Source organism: Notothenia coriiceps, unplaced genomic scaffold, assembly GCF_000735185.1.
Source record: "Notothenia coriiceps isolate Sejong01 unplaced genomic scaffold, NC01 NC01_scaffold00035331, whole genome shotgun sequence".
NCBI classification, from domain to species: Eukaryota; Metazoa; Chordata; class Actinopteri; order Perciformes; family Nototheniidae; genus Notothenia; species Notothenia coriiceps.
The window spans coordinates 9,184-29,727 of NW_011368032.1; the positions used below are offsets into that span (position 1 = coordinate 9,184).

General features: G+C 42.7%; 2 protein-coding genes across 2 annotated transcripts in view; one reads left to right on the forward strand and one right to left on the reverse strand.

Moving 5' to 3' along the window:
- On the forward strand, nucleotides 1–6,039 carry gldn (gliomedin). The gene is made up of 10 exons (XM_010791221.1): nucleotides 1–739; nucleotides 1,403–1,454; nucleotides 1,542–1,559; nucleotides 1,694–1,792; nucleotides 2,283–2,375; nucleotides 2,526–2,633; nucleotides 2,971–3,051; nucleotides 3,139–3,264; nucleotides 3,428–3,578; nucleotides 3,673–6,039. Exons 1-10 carry the CDS (start codon nucleotides 203–205, stop codon nucleotides 4,136–4,138), a joined length of 1,731 nt encoding a protein of 576 aa, XP_010789523.1. The 5' UTR covers nucleotides 1–202; the 3' UTR covers nucleotides 4,139–6,039.
- dmxl2 (Dmx-like 2) overlaps nucleotides 5,070–20,544 on the reverse strand; it is a gene marked incomplete at its 5' end in the record, with an annotated part of 24,421 nt that continues 8,946 nt past the window's right edge. Inside the window, 25 exons of the mRNA XM_010791222.1 lie at nucleotides 5,070–6,842; nucleotides 7,284–7,501; nucleotides 7,612–7,664; nucleotides 7,754–7,845; nucleotides 7,978–8,055; nucleotides 8,211–8,338; nucleotides 8,595–8,655; nucleotides 9,293–9,431; nucleotides 9,821–9,942; nucleotides 10,032–10,118; nucleotides 10,760–10,825; nucleotides 11,357–11,474; nucleotides 11,945–12,146; nucleotides 12,275–12,360; nucleotides 12,456–12,592; nucleotides 12,728–12,918; nucleotides 15,465–15,710; nucleotides 16,426–16,556; nucleotides 16,828–16,904; nucleotides 17,030–17,221; nucleotides 17,321–17,617; nucleotides 18,136–18,318; nucleotides 18,911–19,303; nucleotides 19,486–19,688; nucleotides 19,821–20,085. Coding sequence (XP_010789524.1) covers nucleotides 6,633–6,842; nucleotides 7,284–7,501; nucleotides 7,612–7,664; nucleotides 7,754–7,845; nucleotides 7,978–8,055; nucleotides 8,211–8,338; nucleotides 8,595–8,655; nucleotides 9,293–9,431; nucleotides 9,821–9,942; nucleotides 10,032–10,118; nucleotides 10,760–10,825; nucleotides 11,357–11,474; nucleotides 11,945–12,146; nucleotides 12,275–12,360; nucleotides 12,456–12,592; nucleotides 12,728–12,918; nucleotides 15,465–15,710; nucleotides 16,426–16,556; nucleotides 16,828–16,904; nucleotides 17,030–17,221; nucleotides 17,321–17,617; nucleotides 18,136–18,318; nucleotides 18,911–19,303; nucleotides 19,486–19,688; nucleotides 19,821–20,085 — 3,975 coding nt within the window. The remainder of the gene's footprint in view (nucleotides 6,843–7,283; nucleotides 7,502–7,611; nucleotides 7,665–7,753; nucleotides 7,846–7,977; nucleotides 8,056–8,210; nucleotides 8,339–8,594; nucleotides 8,656–9,292; nucleotides 9,432–9,820; nucleotides 9,943–10,031; nucleotides 10,119–10,759; nucleotides 10,826–11,356; nucleotides 11,475–11,944; nucleotides 12,147–12,274; nucleotides 12,361–12,455; nucleotides 12,593–12,727; nucleotides 12,919–15,464; nucleotides 15,711–16,425; nucleotides 16,557–16,827; nucleotides 16,905–17,029; nucleotides 17,222–17,320; nucleotides 17,618–18,135; nucleotides 18,319–18,910; nucleotides 19,304–19,485; nucleotides 19,689–19,820; nucleotides 20,086–20,544) is intronic.

Sequence of the window (20,544 nt, forward strand, 5' to 3'; positions counted from 1 at the left end):
TCGTGAGGAGCACAGGCACACTCTGACTGGATTCTATTTGGAGCTTTCAAATTATTTGAAAAGGATTCATTTTGTTTATGACTTCCTTTTTATTTTGGCGTACGGTTGATTAGACTTTTTGGTGGCAGCGTCTTGGACAACAGGCCGTAAGAATTGGACTTTGTCCTCTTTGAGTTCTGTACTGGATTTGTATACCGTTTGAATGCTGAAGTTGGCAGGTGACCCTCAGAAAAGCGGAGGTGAGGTGCTAACGATGTGGATCCCAACCCCCAGCATGACTCTCCCTCAGCGGTTGGTGCTGTACGGGACATGTGTGGTGGCATTGATGAACTCTGTGGGCCTCCTGGTGCTCCTGGTCCAGCAGAATCAGCAGCGAGCCCTGCTGCAGCAAGCAGAGGTGAAGCTGACGGAGGTGGAGCAGAGCTCCGTGGTGGAGTTCCTCCAGGAGGTGCCGAGAGGAGCAGCAGCTTTGCGGGCTAGGGCGGGGGAACATCCGCAATATCAGTCCCAGTTTTCCAGGAATAAGAGAAGTGAAGAGCTGGAGAAGGAGCTACAGCAGGAGATGCAGGAGCTCCACCAGGTGGAGGGACAGGAAGTCAGCCAGGAGGTCAGCCAGGAGGTGGGAGAGGAAGCAGAGAAGAAGATGAAGAATGAGATGAAGCACAAACATCGACAGAGTTACCCCAAGGCACACCTTCAGGACGACATGATGATGATGATGACCTACTCCATGGTCCCGGTGAGATTTGGTCACTTTGTATTTTGTCATCACTGACCTTCGCTCCATCAACATCTGGATAAGATGGGCACCGGTCCCCAGGCCTCAGACCATCAGGGGGTCTGAAGGCTCCAGGTCCTGCATGTTGGGATTTACTGTGTGCAATAATACCACAACACTGAAATAAAACAGAGTGAGGGCTAGGGTTACACTCGGTGGGATTATGTCATTTCAAAGCCCAATGGTACATTTTGTAAAACACTTTTAGTGTATAGGAATATTTCCATGTTGTGCTTGGAGTGTGTTGCATTGTTACAGATTAAACTAAACATGAAACAACAGCATTTACATTGATAACATTTGCATTACAAACTACAACATCGCCGTGTTTCTTAACATCAGTAACAATAATTATATCATATGTAATTTATTATTTAATTGAATATTCAAAGATATACGATGCATAAGTAATGTTATACTTTTGATAGTATATTTAGTTAATTATGCTTTTATCTTCAAATTGTTTTTTTATTTACTTGTTAGTTTATGTTATTGTTTTAGAGGTGTCTTGCTACTTTTACATAAGGATCAGAATACTGACTAAATGGGCTGTCAGTGCAATCGTATCTTTGCCCCTGTTGCTGACATGTAAAGCATTGTAAAACTGTTTCTGTTTCCCCTTAGATCAAATTGTTGATTGACATTTGCAACAGCACCAAGGGAGTCTGCATTGCAGGTATGTCTTCCTCATACACGTAAAGCTACAGACTATATCCAAAAGATTACTTTTTGTTCTTTAACATCTTTAATCATTCTCTTGCAGGACCACCGGGACCGCCTGGTAAGAGAAACCACTCTTGGTCCAAATTTAAAATCTAGCCATACTGCATGTCTACTTTGTGGTTTAGTGACCCATATTCTAGCTGAATGTGTTTTCCATTTTGCCCATGGTCAAGATTTTGTGTGTTACTGAAGGTTTGCCCGGTGTGGACGGTATGCCCGGCTACAATGGGACTGATGGCATTCCTGGACTGAATGGACTGCCCGGGGCTGATGGGAAAAGAGGAAAAAAAGGTACAAAAATAATTGAGGCTCTACTCTGTATTTAATCACCATCCATTTTTATAATGCCTCGAGCAATGCTGGCCATTTTAGTAAAGAACCATGTGTACAATGTACAAGTCAAAGGGTTGAGTGTAACCTGAGGCTAAAAATAGCCCACGCACACAGACACACACTGAACACACACAGATTCCTGATCTATTCGTGAATCATAATGACGGTTGATTTCATTCACAGTAGATGACTGAACAGCCGCCTTTCTCTCACATTCTTTGCAAATATTATTCATCGCTGTGGTTTTGGGCTTCGGCTAAATGAACTGGAAAACTCCTACCAAGTATTCTCCCACTTGACTTCACTGTGCTCCTTCACAGTGGTATGATGGCATGATTCACCAGAGGAAGTCAAAGGAGTAATTCATGCTTTTAACAATAGTGTGTTTAATCTGTGAGTGCAATCTTGGAGATATTTTCACAATGTTCATAATATTTTCCAATATCAGGTGAGAAAGCAGAACCAGGTGAAAAAGGGGAGCGAGGAGAGGCCGGCCCGCCTGGAGAGAAGGGACAACCGTCGAATGACGTCATTATTGAGGGTGAGTAGAGCTTTACTGATCACTGAGTCACTTTAAACATTTAGCAATAAAAAAGCTGTAAAGATTTGCCAAAAAAAGCCTTTCAGAATGCCTTTATCTTTAACCTTATTTCACTGTAGTGGCTATATATTTCCTTTCTTCTTTGTACAGGTCCCCCTGGCCCTCCAGGTCCTCCCGGGTCCCCAGGACCTCCTGGCCCTCAGGGGCCTCCAAGAACAAGGCACCACAGAGCCAACCTTCAGGCTGCTCATTCCATGGGTAAAATGCCTTTATTGACTTATAAACACATACTCTGCAGATTGTATTACAAATTAATCTTGAACATGGAAACACTATTCTGCAAATCGATAACACAACATGATCCATGAAGTCTGGATGCTTCAATCAAATCACACAGACTACCAGCCTGCCCAGATGTCATGGAGTTGTGTTTCTTTTTCTTACACTTTAAGGACTTAAAATGCTAAGAAGCTCCATTAGCTGAACAAGCTCATATGATATAATCCAAAACTCCACAGCAGCTAGTGCATGCTCCTCGTGGTGAGGTTGTTTTGAGAAGCACACTCCTGTCATAAAATCACTCTGTTTATTACAGGGCTGTTACACGCAAATCCAAATGATGGAACCTCCTCTGCGAATGCTTTGAAACTACATGAGAAGCCAGCTAAGAAGAACGGTTTGTGTTCAGAGAAGTGTGTCTACATCTAAAACACATGTGACAGATGTAACCCTCTAACTTTGGTGTGACTCTGTTTCCCCTCAGAGTGCCTGATCAAGTCTCTGATCAACCCCAGGAATGTGTCAAAGATGGAGAGCACATTCGGCGCGTATATGAGAGACACCGCTGAGCTGAACGATGAACGAATTTGGGTGGCAGAACACTTTTCTGGTAGATTGGTTTGACCAACAGCATGATAGAAAATATATTAATCTAAACCTAGAGCAAGGCTATGAGTGTCAAAGCAATGCAAGGATGTTATACTATATATCTCTACTTTCTTAACATTATTTATTTGCAGTTAGCAGTAAACATGTTGCATGTTCTTCTCCAGGTCGTGTGATAAAGGAGTATAAAAGCATCGCCTCCTTCCAGAACAGCACCAGCGAGATTGTGGATGTTAAAAAGTTCTACCAAGGCTGCGGCCACACTGTTCACAACGGGTCCTTCTATTATCACATCGCTGGTACTTCCAGCATTGCCAGGTAAGCCGATAGTGAACAGTGTGATGCATCATGAGATCACTTCCTATCGTTTCCGCTACATCCAGTTAACCACTTGCTGTTTGTTTGTCCACAGGTTTGACTTTCACACCAAGAGGCTTCACACGCTCACTATAGAAAACGCTTTGTACCACAACCTCGCCTACCTGCTCCACAACTCCAAGACCTATTTCAAACTGGCAGCAGATGAGAACGGCTTGTGGCTGATCTTTGCCTCCAGCGTGGATGAGAGCATCACGGTGGCCCAGCTGGACCCGAAGACCTTCTCCGTCACATCCTACATAAACACCACCTACCCGCGCACCAAGGCCGGCAATGCCTTCATTACCTGCGGTGTCCTGTATGTCACAGACACAAAAGACGCCAGAGTCACCTTTGCTTTTGATCTGCTGAAGGGGAAGCCGGTGAATGTGACCTTTGACCTGAGGTCTCCAGGTGGGGTGCTGGCGATGCTCTCCTACAGCCCCAAAGACCGACACCTGTACGTGTGGGACCAGGGCTACGTCAGGCTCTACGTGGTCCACTTCATCTCCGACGAGTGAAAACTGTCTGGAAGTGACAGACAACACGTAGACATGACTGTTAAATAGCGAGAGCAAAATGCCTGCTGACCAACAACTATTCACTTTGTCTTTGGAAACTGGTCATATTTGGGTTTTCAAGAAAAATGTAGACATCTGTCTTATAGTGCATTCCTGTCAGTAATCGGTTGTTTAAAACTATAGTTTCACTTAAAGGTGACTTTTTATGAAAACACATTTTTCAGTGCTTTCGCAGATACATTTGGCTATCTGGAGTGCTAAACTGTGAAACCCAGTCCGTCTCTGTGAAAACAGTTCAGAGTTCAACAAGCCGATCAGTTTTGCCTCTCCTTCCTCTGTTCCTCCCCAGCTCATCAGAATACACTGCCCCCAAACTTAATAAAAACAGTATCACCATTCGCTTATATACTGAAATGGGGCATTTCAAGAGGGGGGCTTGAAGAGGCAAGCGCAAAGACGATGCATTTCAGATGTAAGGTTAATGCAGGTATCTTCAAACGTTATGATATAAGATTTTTTTCAACATTAAGGCATGTAAACATATTCTAGTAGAAACCCAAAACATAAGAATGAATCTAAAACTGAGCATGATACATCCCCTGAAGGTTAATAATTATTGTGCTTTTGTCAAAAATCTATGTATTAAATGTATATCCTTTTTGCGATATACATGTAAGACTATGCAATTACTAACAGTGTGAACACTTTTTCTCATTTTGTATCAAGTCATTTTTTTATACAAATTTAATTTATAACTACATATTTGAAGCCGTATGTATTCTAAGTTGTTACAATATTTAATGTATTTGCATGATAAATATCTTATTTAGTTTTTTTATAGATGCACGTTACCCCCATGTACATATAGACACCTGCCTTAGCTTCTTCTCCTCTAGACAGAAAGTCAAAAAACAACAGCGCCAAATCACCCTGATGAAATAAAAGAATTTATTCACTTTACAAAGGTAAAACTCTGACCATGACCTGTTCTCTCACACACCTCCAGGCTCAAGTGCCCTAGTAAGCGTCTACCCATGATATTGGCTTATTTTGCATTATTACATGCACACACACATACACACCAGTAGGACCATTGGTAAAACACTTAAGCTACATACAGTACACATAGTGGGCCGAAAGAGGGAGAGAAACACAAATCTCTTTAATAAATACCATGGATACACTTAACAAAAGATACAACTAATCCAGCTGGTATGATACAAACCAAAAATAAAGAAATGCTTTCATGTTTGTACAAGCTGTTGTGGTATTTCATATATATATATATATATATTTAAATCATTTATATATTAAAACTATTTCAAACGTTTTACTACTAGGCCAAATAAAGCCAGACATTCATTTGTATACAACAGTTTCTTCTGCAATATCCTATTTATTTGAAATAACTTTTAGTGTCTCCAGAACTTTTGAGTGCAAATATCTATTCTTTATAGATGAAACAGTAAAAACAACTAGCGGGGTATCACACACACTTACATACAGTAGACTGTGTTGCACATCTCCCAGTCGGATACAGTAAAACCCCTTACATTCCTAAAAATAAAAGGCAATAAGTTAAATAGGAATGGTCAACCAAACAAGTATACAAACACAAACATATAAATAATTTAGATAATAATAAAAATATTATGCAAAACCAGGAGTGAACCTTTGTGTTTCTGCTCTGGGGGGGCATTCAGGTTTGGACCAGACGGATGGAAACATTGAAATAACAGGAGTAAAATCAAACAGGAATGTTCTAGCAGTGACACACACACACACACACACACACACACACACACACACACACACACACACACACACACACACACACACACACACACACACACACACACACCAAACCAGGAGAGGCAGCCAAAGGGGAGAGAAAAGCCGGACATAAAAGGCTGGGGGAGGGGGGGGGTAAAACCATTGAAACATAATGCAGATTCCAACAACTGGATTCACACCGGAAACCACTGACTTAATAACAAACCACAGTGCTGGTTACAGTAGATGCTAAGAGATTTCAACTGTGGGCACAAAATGACAACAGTTACACACTTTTAAAATGTTAGCTTGAGCACTTTTACAGAGCACTATCAATAGACCTGTGATTGCACCGCGTAACGAGAACCGGACATGCATAGCTTCCCTATGGACACACTCGAAGAATAGAGATTCTTCAATAAAATTACAATAAATCTAGCTTCAAAATCAAGTATGATAGCCTTTACTTGTAACTTTGCTTTCTGTCTTCAGGGAAAAAAACAAAAAACACATTTGCAGCTCCGTTTCCCATTGTGGAAATGATTTACATCAGTAGACTCCTGACACAGCACACTCTGAAAGATGCCAAAAGCTTGGTGATCTATTGACCACCTCTTCCCTCATCAAGTATACTATTAATGCCTAGCAAGTGTTAACGTAAGCTTTTAGTTTTTTCTCTCTGTCTATTTCCTCTTTGGACCCTCAGAAGTGGAAGTAGGTGTTACAGGATGTCCACCAAGCTGCTGGGGATATTGTAGCGGTCAGGGAGGACCCTCATCTTCAGGGTGCCGTCTGCTCCACAGGTGAAGATGCGGTTACCGGGGCGCGTTTCCACCTGCATGACACCGGCACCGATGTTGCGGAAGATGGACTGCTTGGTATGTTCGGTGCTAAAAGAGTGCATGAGGCCGTTGCCGGATAACTTCCACACCTAGAGACAGAGACAGCAGAGGGAGAGAGGAGGAAACAGTTGCTACGTTTATTTCCAGGTTCTTTATCATTTTTATAACCCGTAGACTGCCACTGTGAATGTCAAGTAATTTGAAGGCTGTAACACTTTCTCAAAGTGATATTTGACCTGTCAAACAGAATCAAATCAGCGAACCAGCACATTGTTTCAAAGCTGACAAATGTCCCACCATAACCAGCATGGGATCAGGATTATTACGAGGCAAGATGTAAAATGGCTATGTATTTTAGTAGAAATGTACCATTTATTAATAGATTAATATGATATATTATATGTTGGTATGAAAGATGATTTTCTCCTTTCGTGGAGTAGGTCAGTACCTTATATTAATCAGACAATCACAGTTCAACAGTAAATGTGTTCTGGCAGGTCAGTGATTGAGTGATGGAGCAAGTGCGTCACCTTCATGTTGCCCTCTGCGGAGCCAGTGACGAAGAAGTCCTCGAAGGCATCCAGAGCGAGGGCTTTGATGGCTGAGTCATGGGCCTGGAAAGTGTGGAGCAGCTGCCTCTGGCGGATGTCAAACACGCACACAAAGCCCTTTCTGCCTCCAGTGATGAGCAGCTGCTGTTTAGCAGCATACTGCAGAACAGTGGCCCCGTTCTCATGGCAGGGGAACGCTAAGGGGTGGGTGGGGAGAAATGTGGAATTGAAATCGGAAAAACAACTTGATGTACAGGAATATAAATCATGAATTAAAGACAAGTTTGACACATTTGGGATTTCTTACCATGGACCATGGTATTGCTAGGTGAAATCAGAGTATCCCACAGGCAAACATTTCTGTGGATGAATTAAAACAAGGACGATATCAGTGAGTGGAACCAACTGAGAAAGATTAGGGTTGGATAATTGAAGTTGCAGGAGCTGACCTGTTATCACTGGACTGTCCAGCTGTGGCGATGAGGCTGGAGGACGTGACGAAGGCAAAATCACCGCACGTCTTACTGTGGCACTGCCAACTCTGTTAGAATGGAACAGGACAAAATAAACAAACAGTGCTTATTCATTTTAATGACTCAATGTTTTGGTTTTTATGTCTGATGATGTGCATGTGTGGTGATTAGGGAGGTGAGAGAGGTGGGAGGGACCTCACCACGTAGGGTTTGGGGTTGGAGGATGTCTGGTTGACCTGCCAGAGACTGAGGAAGCCCTCTCCGTCAGCAACTCCACACTACAAGAAGAGTAAGGTGAAATCAGGACATTCACACAACATAGACTAAACACAGATATTACAGAGTGTGTGTGTGTGTGTGTGTGTGTGTGTGTGTGTGTGTGTGTGTGTGTGTGTGTGTGTGTGTGTGTTTTAGTATTTATGTATGTGTGTACCTTATTGCCCTGGGAGTTGAAATAGAGCCGGGTGACTCTAGCGTTGCCTGCTTGTCTGAAGCAAATTAGCTGCTGAGGTCGGTTCCATTCAAACATTCTTACACTGCCGTCCTGAGCCCCGGTCATGTCTGACACACACACACACACACACACACACACACACACACACACACACACACACACACACACACACACACACACACACACACACACACACACACAAAGAGAGAGGGAGGGAGAGTAAGAAAAGGAGACAGGTAGAGAGGTGGAGGCAGACAGAGGAGCAGAGAGATATAGAGGAGATGGGGATATATTAACCAAAAGATAATCAAAATGTTAACTGCTGATGACCTCTTATTCACAAGCTTCAATGTAGGCACTTACAATACTGATATATGGGATGGGATGTCATTCTTTTCACATTGTTTAGATTCCTCTTCATAATCTGAAAAACAATAAAAAAACATTAATTAATATATTAACGGATGATTCACCAAAGATTAATTATTCGAGAACATGGAACCTGCATGCCCTGTCTTGCTTTGTGAATCAAACTGCAGCACCAGCATTTATCAACATGGCTGGGAAATGGAGAACCCTGGCGGCGTGTAAGCGTGACACAAATCTGTAGCTTTGGTTACGGTCTGTGAGAGCTGCTGTTATCTGTGTTTGTAAGTCCATCCCTGCAGCGACTCCATAGACTCAGCAGGATGGCTGTTTAGTCGGCAGGGCTCATTTTGGCTCAACATTGATAAGAAACGAAAATATAAACTTCTCCTGAAACCGTGCAGAAGGCCCCAGACTCCAGATTGAACTCAAAGTTGTTGATAGCAGTTTTCATTCTGCATTATATGTTGGTTTCATGCTTCAGTTGCTGTTGATACATCTTTAAATGAAACCTTAGTAATACATGTTGTGAAATAAAAAAGCTGCAGAGTGAAAGCAGATATACAATGTTTACTAAAGACTTCAAAATAGAGCTTCGTGTCCCCCTGCTGGCTATACATAGGAACTTCATAACAAAAACTGCCCTGTTGGGTCGTGTTCATGTATATCTGTGTTTTCAGTGCAGAGACTCGTACCACACTGGCTCCCATGCTGGTCTGTCCACTGCCAAGCCATGGCATGGATGCAGAAATCTGCATCTGAGGGGGAGCGAAGGGGACGGAGCTCGGCTGGGAAATGTTGGTTTGAGAAGATCGATGGTCTATGTCATCAGAACTGTAAAACAAAACACACCCATACCCTGTCACTGAGAATGTTTTGTAGAGACGTGTAAAAGATACAGACAGGGTGTCAGAAGCTACAGTAAAGATATTTTAACATATTTTAACATCTCTGGCCAATATGATGACTACAGTATTTATATTCTATGTAGTCATAGAATGTAAATAAATACTGTAGTCATCATATTGGCCAGAGTACGATCAAAGAAAAAAGCGAAAAAAGTTGGAGAAGCGAACATTTTTTTTTTTTTTGTAAGCATATGCATTGTATTTTTACGTGTAATATATAGCATCATGCCAAATCTGGAAGCAAAACTTGAAATTATGATTCAAATTGTTTTCTGAGTGCAGACAAAGCTACCTACAGTCTGCCTTGAATCTCACCTGCGGGACTCCTTATCACAGTCGTCCCCTATCCAGGTGTAGGGCTGCACAGCCAGCAGACTGGACACATCCACCTCCTGGACGTCATGAGTGGAGGCTAGCACGATCTCGTTGGAGTTAGCCTGGATGCAGGGACAAGAATCAAGGGAATCTCAAGATTACAAGTGGACTTGGCAACCAATTCCAATGAATTAGTGTACACACAACCTACCCTATTGATGGCGAATGCCATGATTATATCTGACTCCTTATGAAGGATTTTAGCCTTCCCTCCAGGGTAGCCCAGATCTGCCTCCACCTGAAAAAGTCAAGAAAAACAATATATCAATCTTCAAAACGATGAAACTACAGTAGGGGAGTCAGGGCCACAAAGAGAAAATGTGAAAAATGTATGCATGTCTATTATTATTATTATTAATATTAATATCTATTATTATAGATGTACATAAACATTGTTGGTGTTGAGTTTTTTATCAAGGATCCCCGGTGACAACACCTTCAACAGTTAGCGAGCTTTACATAGCCCTGACAGTGAGCATGCAAGTTAGTGAGTCAAATATCTTAAGGTTCTTTTTTCCATTTGAGCCAGCAGATTGAGTTTGGAAAATGGAGCGAGGAACACAGGGAAGTGTTAACAGTGGGGATTGGATGTGAGGTTCTGTGAGTGAAAGTTCACAGGTGCCCCCGCAAGAGTGAAAGATAAGACGTTAGATTTGATAGACTTCCCAGAGCAGTCACTATCAGGCCAAGCTGGGGAGGAGACATCAAGAGCTTCACCCAGTTTGGTGCTACTTCCAACCACAACATGCTAACCCTGTGCAAAGAGTGCACCATCATTATTTTAGATTATTGCTCCTTCAAGCTTGGCTGTACAGTGACTGTAACAGACAGACAGAAGGACAGAGGCAGGGCCTGAGTTGCTGCAGTAAGTGATACTACCTTATAGGGACTGCTAGCTCCTGCTATGCAGTTTGGGCTTATACGGTCCATATGGTTCTCTACAGACTAAACGACACACACACCAACACGGCACAACACAAAACACATGCACAAACACATACAAATGAAACATGGAATGAAAAGTAAATGTACAAATGTTGACAGGATCTTTAATGTATACACAGGGATAAAATGGAACTCTAAACATAGACCACCTAAGTAGCATGGAGCTACAGGCATGTAGCATGAATAATGGAGAAATGCACTACAGATCTAACGGGTTCACTTTGATTTAAAGTAATCTGGTTTTGTAATAATAAGAAATGTAGCATCCCGGACCTTAATCCCAGGATTTTGTAACAGTCTGTAATGCAAGATTAGATAATAAGAAATAGTTCCAGACTTGATTTAAGATGAAGGAGAAAAAGCAATGATAATGGTAACATGAAGGATTGAGATACATGGGTAAACTCCTTGGTATCTCATGGGGAGGTGAAAAAGTAAAAAAAAACAATATGGTGTTGATATTAACTAACATGACTTGTGAAACAAAACCATACAAGCAGACGTTTTTTTATAAGCATGTGAGCTGCTCACCTCACTCTGCTTCCTTTTCTTAGTGAAGATGTAACGGATCAAAGTCTCCTGAAGAACTTCCTGTTTGACCAGGAAGTGCCAAAGACGTCGAGCTGGAAAAGACTGATGGTTCTTTGTCCTGAGAAAGATATAGGGACAAAAATAATTAGGTTACATATAAGTGTATCCACTAAAGGGTCTCATGTCATACAATATGATACAGTATACACAACATGCAATGTGTCACTGAGTATTATTGATATGAAAAGGTGAAATGAAGTAAAACATTTTTAATATTGTTTTGTTTCGCTTTTTCTTTATAATTTGATATGAACCACGTGTGCTGTTGTCACGTAAATTACTTGTGAAATGTCAGTAAATCTTCCTCTTGGGTACATCATCTAGGCCCCTGAGCTGCACTAAAGTCGTTATCAAGCATGACTTGGCTTGTGTTAGTATTGCAGTAGATCAATTCTTGCTAAAGTAAAGGACGTGAAGTGTTAATGTAAAATAAAATGTATGTGTTGTTGTTAAAACGTTAGCGTACGCAGCCCTCGTGTGTGTACTCATGATTATATGTTTGTATAATGCATATGATTTAATGCTCACTTGAAGGGTGTGTTTTCTGGTTCCAGCATGGCCTTGTGTCGGAGTATGGCGGGGCCCCCTCCTGCACTGAGGTCAGTAGGGAAAGTGTTGATGTAGTTGGGAGGCGGAGCGTCAAACTTGTTCATTCGCTCCAGCAGTAAGTGCTCCCAATTCTCTAAAGTCTTCAACACAGCGTTGCTGAGAGGGGAGGTGACCGGCAGGTCTGTGACACAAACACAATCATTGGCTTATCGATGTTTCTATTTACACATAACACAGTAACATATTAAAGTCTCGTTTTTCTGTATTTCATATTTAAGTATTTGTTTAGGAGCAAAGCTGAGTGTGTACCTGTGAAGTCGAGGCCTGTGAGTGGGAGGAAGTTCTTGACGTTATGATGAGCCAGCTTCACCATCACCAGGCGGATCAGAGACCAGCTACATATCACACAGACAGACAAACAGAAAGTTTACATTTAAAAAGCAAAGGATACAAATTAGGCCTCAGAGAAACAAAAGAGGATGAGCCCTACCTGTAGGAGTTAGGGTCAGAGTGCTCTGTCATCTGAGTGTCAGAAAGAAATGCGTCGTCATCGTCTTCATCGTCGTCTTCTGCGCCGCTTTCGTCCGAGTCACAAAGAGCGTTGCTGTCTGACAGCGGCAGGAAGGGCTGATAATGAGAAAAGAGATAAAGCAAATAAATAGGGCAGATAGCCAAGAGAGTGAATGAGGAATAACTTTGAAATAACCTGTAGAGTATGAGTCACAGGTCTCATTAGTCGATATGTAGAATTATATGCATTACCTTGGCCACAAAGTAGTCCCACATGCTCAGCTCGGGCGGAATGAACTTCTCCCTGTAGGCGGGTCTCTCTGTGGGCAGAGGAGGGGGGGTCGCTGGCGTCTCCTTCACAGGGCGTCCAGGAACGAGCATCCTCATGTTGAACCTACGTCTGTATCGGTCCCCATCCTCTGCTGCGGGCTGAGGGGGAGCAACTGGGGGAGGAGGACAACGAAGAGATGGTATCTTTCAAACACAATAAACTCTGAAAAGGTCAATTTGCAGCAGATCGCAGTATGCTGCAGTTTCGTACGAATAATGAAGATAAGCTGAGACTCAGCATCATTTTAAAGCCACAAGAAGGTCAAGAAATTGATCTGGAGAAGGAGAATTAAACCCTTTTTTGAGCGCAGTACACACTTTAAATCACGACAGAGCTGGAATATGAAAAATTAAAGTCACAATGAGTAGGATTCATTTAAAAACAATGTGTATTTAAACATCCATCCATGGACATAATACGTCTAAATGATACTTTATGACCCACTGTGACGGTTTCTGTAAAAGAAGAAAATATGCCCCCTGTTCCAGATCGTTAGCATGCATCTAAGAGAAAGCTTCGATAAAGACAGACAAAACTCGCTTAAAAACAAGAATTCAATCTGGTGTTTTCCATCATCCCTTGGTGAACACCGTAAGACTTTTTGGGTTGAGGAGTAGAGGGCAACTTTGAATGTTGTGTTGACAAACACTAACCGAAAAATCCTACTCAGAAAGATAGTTGATATCTAACAATCCAAACCGTTGGCTTTCACTTTAAAAGTCCATGGCCTTTCCTTTGTCCTGGCTGGAAAAGTGTCTGTTTATTTTTTACAGAGCCAGGCCTGTGTGGGATTCTTTTGCACCACTTCCCCAAACGGACAGTTAGCATCCTGTGAGGAGGTGGTCTCTCTATTTTTTGTATTGGATCAGAAACGTTGAACATCAAGCCTGTCTGAAAACGAAACTGTCTCCAATTGATCTTGACATAGCACACAAAAGAAAATAGATACAGTAGGAAAAGAGATTCAAATGCAGAAGTACAAACGTTTAGGATCGAAGCACAGGTCAAGACACACTAGATTGAGCACAAACCTGCCCCATTATCCAGGGTGACTATCTCACCAGACAAAACAAGACAAGACACAAACCAGAAGAGACAGTGCAGTTAGACAATATGTGATTAAGTGCCTTGCACAGAAAACACAAAGAACATATCAAACGACGATAGCAAATTTGTTGCGCAGTCATGTGCTAAGCTTTTTTTGTTGTACCCACAGCACTCGAGAGGCAAACACAATGAAATTGGTAAATGTTTTTTCTTTCTAATGATGTTAATTGGAACATGATAAGGACATCTGTTTATGGCTGAGTGTTTGAAACATGCATGTCATTTTACAGGGGCACTCAAAAGGGAGTTTTAGCACTTGGAAAGAGATGTTTATCAACAGGCTGACATTTAAGATCCCCCTAAGCAACTCTTCAAAAGGCTCTTGGCTTTGGTGAGAGCTATCCCAGTCTCTACAGTGATATTGAGTGTAAATGCCAGCCCTTGTCTTCCTCCCCCACAAATACAATGTGAGCACAAACTACTTTAGCCTAATGAATATGAATGAACAGTGTCAAGTTCAGTCCACAGACTCAATTTCTACATATCTAGAAATCGGATACAGACAAAAGCTACTATTAGTCTATCATTTAGTGAATACCTCTACTACATACATTAACGCTAGTCAAATCACATTATTGTTAAACATCTAATGCTAGAAATGGGACAAAACAGTGAGGCAGCTCCAGCCCTACAGTAGCATGTCTAATAACCTCTCAAGGTGTACCTGGTTTAATCTCAGATTCAGATTTATTCTGAGACGGGTGCTCAGCCTTGGCCTCTGAACACTCCTTGCTAGGCCCAGCTGTTGCTTTGATGGAACAATAGGGAATGACACAATGAGATGAGCATAGAGGACGTTACAACATGTACATGCAATGCAGGACACACACAAACAAACACTCTCACACAGACACACAAGTGTTGGCTTATCATAACACTGAACACAGATGACAATGTGTTTGTAGCACTAGTGAGCTGTTTTTTTATTATGGGCATTCAGTAGTAGTTGCACGAGAGAGAGTGGGGTAAGTCAAGCATCTGCAACAGTGCAAACCTGTACAATAACCATGCACTGCAATCCTGCAAACCAGCACTGCAATCCACCAGCCCAGTTACTCACAGCTGGCCTTAGTTGCTGGTGCCACAGTGCCCCACCCTTCTCCCCTTGAAACGGGAGGAAGGGGTCGTTTGGGGCGCTGGGTGTCAGTAGGGATGGGGGTGGGGTTAGGGGTGAGGCTGCTCTGCTCAGGTCTTCCTGCCTCTTGAGAGTCCTCTGGCCTGGCTGCCTGAAAATCAGCTGGCACTGGGACACAGGGCAGAGGACACACTAGCACAAGACACTACACAGCAGCAGCAGCAGCAGCAGGAGCATCTTAGGAGCATCAACAGGAGAGGACTGGGTGTATTTATGGGACTGTGCAGACAGGTCTGAGGAATGGAAGCATTGTCTCAGGTCAGAGAAAGTCAACATATGGATTAGAGGAGGACAAGAAAAGAGTCTAAGGACAGGGACAGAATATGAAGACTAGGGAAGAAGACAAATGGCGGTGATAATGGAGACAAAAAAAAAAAGTAGTAGTAATCACAATCTGAATAAAATCATATCTCTACCTGGTGGGGCCTCGGGCCTCTTTGGCTTAATAACGAGTTTGGCCCCTCCCCCAAACACAGCAGCCCACATGCGGTTGTTGAGCGGGTGTGCTGCCAGGCGGAACAGTTCATTGCTGCTGTGAGTGCCCAGGCCGTGGATGAGCAGTGCCAGATAGACAGCCATGACCCCTTCACACAGCAGCACGTTGAGCCGCGGCTGGCCCTCCTCTCTGGCAGACGTCAACAGAGAAATCAGGGACGACACACCTGCAGAGAGAGGACACACATGCACAATACACAACGTGGCATTTTCAGAATATCAACATGTTAAAAAAAAACGTCTACATCAGAGCAAGACACTATCTCTGCAAAATATAGAACACATTTATGAAACATTTGCATGATGGCGTGATCAGTCTGTCTTTTCGTTTCCTTCCCAGAGGCCATGAAGCTCCGATTATAGAACACCATCTGCCTCTCTGCATAAACACAGACTGCCTGCTTTGCTCTGCCCTTCCTCTGCTTTTCATATTCTCTCTTAATCATGTCTTTGATGCTCACACATATCCTTTCTATGTATTTTGAGAAGATTCTGGCACTTATTTAACTTGCCTTCAATCTCATTAAAACAGTTCTTGAGAGTATTAGGACCAACATGCAAAGGAAAAACCATCCCCTGATTGCAGAATGTGTGTTGTTTATTTTAAATATGCCTGTTGTACAGAGTGTTACTCAATATAACTCAATAATGGAAAGCGTGTGGCGCAGTGGGCTAGTGCGTTGGTGTTGGGATCAGGGGAGCACAGGTTCAAACCCCACGGCAGTCAGCATGTCGTTGTATCCCTAGGCAAGACACTTCCCCCAAATTGCTCCTTCGGGGATTGCCCACAGTATTGAGTATGTAAGTCGCTTTGGATAAAAGCGTCTAGCAAGTAACATGTAATGTAATAACCCCAAAAGGGTAAAGCAAGGACCTTGTTACCTGGCCACTGTGCAGGAGCAGAGTTGGGAGTCACATGTTCTTCAATGCTTTCTGTGCGGAGTCGCTTCCTCTCACTGAGCAACAGGCCCTGGTACACCATCCCTGTAAACTGGTTGGCCTCCGACTGGCTGCTGCGAGGCCAAAAACAGCAAGGTTAACCGTAAGTCACATTATATACAAGGCATATACAGTATGTTCAACATTTTTAACACAACATAGAAATGTGCTTTCTTTCCTAAAATAAGATGATCTCTTGGTTGTGTCTCCTGTCACAACCAAACAGGGTGTTGTCAAGAGCAAATAACCCAACATGTTTAGTAACTATTTTCATTTGGAAATGACAGGGTCTTTGAGTAAGGAAAAGGAGCAGTGAGAAGGAACCTTCAGTAATTCATCTTTTACCTGTAGCTGTGGCTGTCACACAGTGCTTGATAGATGCAGGCAGACAGAGAAGCTGCTAACGTGTGCAAAGTATTCACCTGAAGAGGAAAGACGGACACATTTCACTTAATAAACAGCAAAACAAACATCAGATAACTGTGAAAAAGACGGCATGATCTAAATGTAGTCTTCAAAAAAGACAGATTCTTATTTGAACCCTGACCTGATCATCTATGATGTCAGGATGCGGCGGGGTCTCCAAGAGGTTGACGGTGTGGAGGATGTCGTGAATGTGGTTGCTGAGGTGGAGAACTGGATTGGCTATGACCGTCTTGGTGGTAGCAATGCAGGCTGAGAGCAGAGGCAGTGTAGTGGGCAGAGGCAGAGGAGACTGCAGCTGCTTCACTGTGGTCTCCTACAGAGGGAAGCAGGATTACATTTGATTCTGTTAAAGAGAAGTCACTTTACATTTAATCTAGGTGAGGAAAATAACATGTGTTGATGTGTACAGTACCTGCTGGCTCTCCTGCAGAAGGAAGAGAAGCTCCATGCGAACAGAGGTAACTCCTCCTCCCTTGGCTCCATGAAGGCTACAGTAGGAGAGAAACACCCTCAGCAGGGCCTGGTTCTTCCTCAGCCACGCTTTACGCCTCTCAGAGTGCTGCTGCTTGGCCTGAAGGCGGCGGCGCTCCATCTGGTGACGCTCGTAGGTCCCAGTCTCTGTACGATCTATGGTGTCGTCTGGTATGTCCACTGATGCTGTTCGCTCTCTCCAGCGCTCCACATCTAACTCTTCCTCCTTACCCTCCACCTATGTGTTCACAGAATGTTGACAGATAAAGTTTTCTAATATCTATGTTCAAGCCAATATCAAGTTGCCTATATGTAATTCGGTACCACTTTACAATAAGACTACCCTTATAAAGGCTTCATAAAGGGTTTATAATGATGTCATTAATTAGGTTGTAAACACTTGATTAATCATTAAGAACCATCTATAAACCAGTTCTAACACGGGCTCACTATTTGGCAAGATGACTAAGCTTTATATTGGCCAGGGAGCCTTATTGTAAAGTGTAAAACACATTCCCATTTATTTATGAGTTACTAACATTTCTAATAAGGCTTAGCAGTACAGATAAATGTTGGCTCACTATTTGGCAAGCAACCGGTCACAGTTGCCCTGTTTATCTCATGTCTTATAAAAGTGTATTAATGATTTATAAAGTGTTCACAACCTAATTAATAAATGAATTACAAACTATTTGTAAACCCTTTATAAGGGTAGTCTTATTGTAAAGTGGTACCTGTAATTCTTTCAATTTGTACCTTATAGTTGCAGATCGTATGCATGGCTGCTATCTCCTTCTCCAGCCAACTGTAGAGCTGAAAGCGGAGCTTCCCTCCATCCACCTCGAAGCCTGTGGCCAGCGTACGCAGCTCTGTCATCAGGATCTTCAGACAGGCCCGGAACTTCAGCTGCTCCGCTATCACGTCCACCTCCGACTCCCCCTTAGATACATGACAGAGTTATAGAAAAGGGGGCCACACTCTGCAGAATGGCTGACCTAAAGAAGATATATATTTTCTTATGAACCAAGTTTTAGAATTAATTATATTAAGGAGCTTTCAGGAAAATACTTTAAGATGGATTACAGGGTTATACAGTAACTAGGGCAAAGATTGAGGTCTTAATGCATGTATGGTCTTTTAACACACTTCAACAGCTCCTGGCCCAGCATTATGCCGGTTCAGCTACCTATGTCTGAGATGTAAAATCCAATATCGTTTAATTTAAATGCACAGATTCTGGATGTGAAAAAGACGATGTCCCTGAATCCCAGTCAGTAAAGACACTGTCCAAGGCCAGCACATGTCCTCACATGACACAATCAAACAGTCTTTGTGTTTGTTATTGTAGGAGGGACAAGTTTGAGTTCATAAAATAAAGAAAAATTATGAAAAACTAAATGTATTTCTTTGTCATTTTCTTTTAGAGTATTCTTAAAGTAGAGAATATTAAATGTTTTGGGTAAGCATAATCATGATATCCTTTAACCATTCAAGTATGGCTTATAATGAATTCCATATATATTATTACTACCTGTGAGTCCGCTCTCTGCAGATTGGGGTCCCCACTCTCTGAGCCTCCGACCGCTTTAGTCTCAGCCTCTGGCTTCTTCATGGTCAAACCGTCATCATCCTCATCTTCATCATCTTCCTTGTCCGCCCCCCAGTCCAGCTTCAGGTCATCTTCATCCATCTTGACCAAAGGCTGGTTCCAGTCTAACCCACCTGCACTCTCATTTCCACCCCAGGCCTCGGCCGGGGGTGCAGGGGAGCCCCAGTCCACGCCTCCCTGGGTCCCATTCTCCATAGGTTGGGTGGAGTTTACGTTGGCTTTGGATGAAGCTTTGCTTTGAGGCGAAGAGCCAGATTTCTTAGTAACTTTGGGAATCTTGGAAAGCACTTCCAGAGCCAGAACTGGACAGCCCACCTACAGAAGATTTAGATATGGTTAAATCAATGTCTGATTGCTTTTTACTAAAACATTTGCAGATGTTCTTATGTATTTGTAATAAACATGTATCCGTCTTGAAAACAACCATAATAGGAGAGAAAGATTAAAGAAAACAAAAAATGTGTTAGATTGAGTGACCCAATTATTGATGAACCCACCTTGAAGTGTGCGTTGGCAGTAGTGAAGAACAGTTTGCGCTCTATAAGGTTGATCTCAATTGCGCTGCTCTTCTCAGCACTGAGGCCCACAGTCACTGCGGTGCCATCTGGAATTGCTAAGTGTCGACGGATGATCAAAGGGTGTGTCCTCAGGTAGTTATAGAAACTAAACACCACCGGGTTGCAAGCTTTCACCATCACATCTAACACAGAGGGATGACAGAAAGGAAGAGGAAGAAGACAAATCTCTTTAGCATAGCTTACAAGTAGCTTACAATCAGAATAAAAGGTTTGAGTGGATCTGTTTAATACTGTAATGTCAGCAGCCAACTGACCAGGGTTCTCATCATCCTCTTTGGGGGTTCGTTCCAACAGTGTGTCCAGCGCTCGGGTGTAATCTTTCATGATCCAGTAGGCTATGCTGCGGAGGAATGGGTCGGGGTGCAGCCTGGAACAGTGGTACCCACTACCGTCCCTGTTACAGCCCAGGACCTTCTCATGCAGGAGGCCTTGGCAGGTGGAGGAATTCTCAAAGTCAGCCTCATACAGCCTTGCTACGATCATGGCTAACTGGATATCCTCCATCTTCTCCATCAACACCTACAAAACATGGAAGAGCAAAGGAGAGTTAAGACTTGGTTAAAACTGCTGTTGTAAGAAAATCTAAATAGGTAGGCTTAAAAGCAAAGGGATTTTGGGAACGTTATATCCACTGCAACAAATAAATGGAGCCGAAGAAGAGCTGATGCTTCTATTTCCTTTTTTGGCTGTCTGATTATATGCTTATTATGACTGTGTGATATGAATATCCAGACCAAAGAAAACGATGAGGACCTTTTATGCGTCTTATCAGTGTAATTTAGACTTCTCTCTTGTGATTTAAAGGTTGCAAAATAAACAACTCTCTATTAACAGATATCCACACTCTTAGGGATGTAGTGGCTCAGCTCACACAGACACACTTTCACACTTTTTGTTGTATTTCCATAAAACAAGGCTATGCACAGTTTGGAGCAGACTCAACAGTGAAAAGCTGTCTGTGTATTGTGTGTGCTTTTG